The 3538-nt window shown below is 38.7% G+C and overlaps 1 protein-coding gene across 2 annotated transcripts; it reads right to left on the bottom strand.

Moving 5' to 3' along the window:
- Positions 528-3357, bottom strand: LOC107635836 (protein NRT1/ PTR FAMILY 4.3). Of its 2 annotated transcripts, XM_016339403.2 has the most exons (5): positions 3040-3356; positions 2658-2875; positions 2069-2506; positions 1611-1746; positions 528-1556 (listed from the first exon to the last, which is right to left on the bottom strand). In XM_016339403.2, the coding sequence occupies exons 1-5, from the start codon at positions 3167-3169 to the stop codon at positions 799-801; spliced, it is 1680 nt and encodes a 559-aa protein (XP_016194889.1). In that variant the 5' UTR covers positions 3170-3356; the 3' UTR covers positions 528-798. The 2 variants fall into 2 exon arrangements, with proteins under 2 accessions (XP_016194889.1, XP_016194886.1); XM_016339400.2 differs by having other exon boundaries at positions 528-1746; positions 3040-3357.

The raw sequence follows: 3538 nt of genomic DNA, 5'->3' as shown, positions 1-3538 counted from the left end.
GACTAATTTATTAGTTAATTATTTGTATATACATAACCTTTTTAAATTCATTTGTTGACTTAAGATATGATGAATGATGATATTGCAAATTTTTTTTATACTATAAATGATGTAATAAATTTTAATTCATAATGAATGCTTACGAAAAAATACATAAAAACGTTACATAATATAGAGTACATTTTTTAAAAGAGGAAGTATAGGGAGAAAATGGAGGATCTGGACAATGTGTGCAATGAAAATTTAGAAATGTTTGATTCAGTAGGATATCAGATGTTTATTATCTCTAGTACTTGATTATTCTGGATAGTATGAGTGTATTGTGTTTGAGAAATTAATAATATTTTACTTGGATGTTCATTTTTTAACTCATATTGAGCTAAATAAATAGCTCATTGTAAACATTATACAAATAATCCATTAACTCTTTAGCGGGATTCTTTTCAAAAAACAAATTATCGATCTTTTAATTTTAGATCCAAGTCAAATATCACATGGCCAATACTTTGTCCAGGAGTGTGTAAGTCTTACAAGCCTAGCATTCCGAAAAATATATAATTAAATTAACTTTTACATTCGAACAAGAAGATCAAGTACATGAAAAATTTTCAAATACAGAGAACTAAGATGTACGTACACCTCTCCAATGGACTTCAAATTAGAGAGTAATTAGATGAGAATAATATTACATATATGGAACTACTTATGAAGTAACTAAGGTTCCAGCCTCCTTAATTAGATATATGATTATTTTTTTTCCTACAGTTCTGTATAGCTAATATATGGCATATATATATACTAAGGAATATTATTGTGATTTGCAGAATATTTATTAGAGGAGGTGTTGTCCTTGGCATCATGATGAGATGAGGATGAAGGGGATGGAGAAGAGTACCATCTTGACCAAAACAGATAGTTGAGGAAGTTGAGCAAACTGAGTGAAGCCAGCAACCAGTAGAAGAGGTCCAGCCTGTCTTGGTTGAGGTTGTTATGGTGTAACCACCCGCCGCCGGAGGACCCTGTAGTGATCTTGTTGATCAAAGAGACCAAGACAGAGCTCAAGTAGAAGCCGAAGGAGTAGGAGCAATACGTTATGGCGGTCAAGAATGCCTGCATCCCCTTCAGTGGCTGCTTGTAGAAGAACTCAATGAGCCCAACGGCGGTGAACATCTCCGAGAGGCCGAAGATCAAGAACTGCGGAGTGATCCAGAAGATGGACAGGGTTTTGCTGTGGATGACGGCAGCGTCTCTTCTCTTTTTCTCCATGAGAGCAGCAGAAACCATGGAGAAGGTAGCGAGGAAGAGACCGAGGCCTATCCGGCGGAGAGGGGAGATTCCGGACTCGTGGCCGGTGATTCGTCGGGCGAAGGGGACGAAAAAGGTGTCGTAGAGAGGGACGGCGAGGATGAGGATGATGTAAGGGATGGACTGAAGCGAGGCGGGTGGGATGCGGAAGTTTCTGGTGAGATGAGTGTCCATGGCGCTTCCTTGCTGGACTGAGAATGTCTGAAGCTGTGCTAAGATTGTGTTGAAAACAATGGTGCATGCAAATATGGGAATAACTGATAGCAGCGTCTTCACTTGCGCTACTTGCTCAACACTGCACAATCTCCATGCGCTTTCCTCCTCCCACGATTCCACTCTAATGCATGCCTTGTCCAAGAACCTGAACTTATGGCTTCCATCAAGCATTTGTGGATTAGATGGAGATAACTGCTTTCTCTTAAAAAATGCTGCTACAAAAACCTGATACAAAACATATATAATAATGGAAATTAGATTATTTTGGCGTCAAGCTTTTGATTTGCGTTTTTATTTTTTATTTTTATTTAAATATTTTTTATTTTTTAGATTTTATGAAAAAAAAAATAATAATAAAATTTTATTTTTTGTTTTTATTTTTTTACTTTTTTATTTCACAAAATTTAAAAAATAGAAAATAGTTATAACATTTATGTTAATTTAAATATAGGACAAAAAATAAAGAGAAAGTATTCATGTGGCTTAATATTTCTCTTCTTGTAAAAGTATCAAGATTTGAGGTGGAGAAAGGAGAAATAAAATATACTTGAGCGATAGGAGTGAGGATGCTGCCTTGAGGGGGTTTGTTCCTGTAATAGAGAGTGCCAGAAAGGAAGCTTATCAAGGCCATAGCCATGACAGCAGCGGAGACGCCGAAGCCGACGTCCATTCCGGAGTGAGTTTGGAGCCAAACAAGAAGGGTCAAGGCAACAAGTTGTCCGACGGAGAAGGCAAAATAAGCAGCGTTGAAATAGGAAGAGAGCTTCTTCAACTGCTTTGGGTTGTCCTGATCGAATTGGTCTGCTCCATGAGCAATCATGTTTGGCTTCACACACCCGCTCCCTAACGCCACAAGGTATATTGCCACAAAGAATATCATCGCCTGAAACCCCTTTGCTTCTATGCACTCTTCCCCGCTCATTATATTGCATGCCGGTGGCTTCAACTGCGGAACATGAGCTTGCACTGACAGTAATATGAAACCCTGCATGCCCAATACTCAATTTTAATTTGTAACCTTAACCTTTCTAGGCAGAAAAGAGAAAACTAACAAAATTATATTTCTCATGCCAGCTGTATGTATGTATTGTTGGTTTTATAAAGACAAAAAATAGAGAGATAATTGAGTAGCTTACAGAAAGTTCGACAAAGGCAAAGATGAGGATGGTCCAGAAGCAGCCGAGATAAGAGTCTGAAAGGTAGCCACCGAAGAGGGCGAGGATAAAGATAGTCCCAACGAAGTTTGTTACCACGTTGGCAGACTTGGACAGTGAGAAGTGCATCTCATTCATTACATATGTTATCAGGTTGTTTCCCACTGCTGCTATTGCCATGATTTCAAATGCTTGCATCCCTTAATATATATAAAACCAGCACAAAGAATGAACTAATATAATTAATTAGGCAAATTAATTATGATTATTATTATTATAGCTAGTAGATAGCTAGTAGGTAGGTGTGACATGATATATAACTGCTAACTGAAAACTAGATCTGGAAGCAAGGAAGGGAGAATACCAAGAACGAAAGCAGCAGGTCTGAATCCGCCATGCTTAGAAGGATTGGAGGGCCTTCCTCTCCAGTCAAGGGACGTGGTGGTGTGTTGTCCTTCTTCTTCTAGGCGGCTGTTTTTGCTTTGCTGCTCCATTGGGATTGGGATTGGGATTGGGATTAGGATTTGATTAGAGAGGTGAAGCACAGCGTGTATTGCGTTGCTTCTTGAATTTATAGATGGAAGGGAATAATTGTTGTTAGAGATTTACTACTAGTCCACTTACTCACAAACGTTGACGATGACGCTGTAACTGAAAGAAAGAAAGAAAGAAAGAAAGAATCTGAGCGAAAAGGAGGGAGGGGGGACTCCCCTTGCTTTGCTTGTATTCGCACGTGTCCCACACCCTCCACTCACATACATCATCCATCCATTCACACGGTTCACGGGTGGGTGGGCTCCACTCTCTTGTCTCCACTCTACTTCTCTCTTCTCCTTTTTTTTTTTATTTAATCAGCATAATTA

This window comes from Arachis ipaensis, chromosome B01 (genome assembly GCF_000816755.2).
Source record: "Arachis ipaensis cultivar K30076 chromosome B01, Araip1.1, whole genome shotgun sequence".
Lineage (NCBI taxonomy): Eukaryota > Viridiplantae > Streptophyta > Magnoliopsida > Fabales > Fabaceae > Arachis > Arachis ipaensis.
Note: the sequence above shows the minus strand (reverse complement) of the source record. Positions and strands in the feature narration are given on the sequence as shown.

What these genes read in the sequence shown, in the direction of transcription:
- LOC107635836 (XM_016339400.2), bottom strand. Translation starts at nt 3,169, where the DNA reads ATGGAGCAGCAAAGCAAAAACAGCCGCCTAGAAGAAGAAGGACAACAC. An exon ending in TTGCCTTTGTCGAACTTTCT is followed by an intron (nt 2,507 to 2,657) that starts GTAAGCTACTCA and finishes TTGGGCATGCAG; the next exon opens with GGTTTCATATTACTGTCAGT. An exon ending in TCCTCACTCCTATCGCTCAA is followed by an intron (nt 1,747 to 2,068) that starts GTATATTTTATT and finishes GTTTTGTATCAG; the next exon opens with GTTTTTGTAGCAGCATTTTT.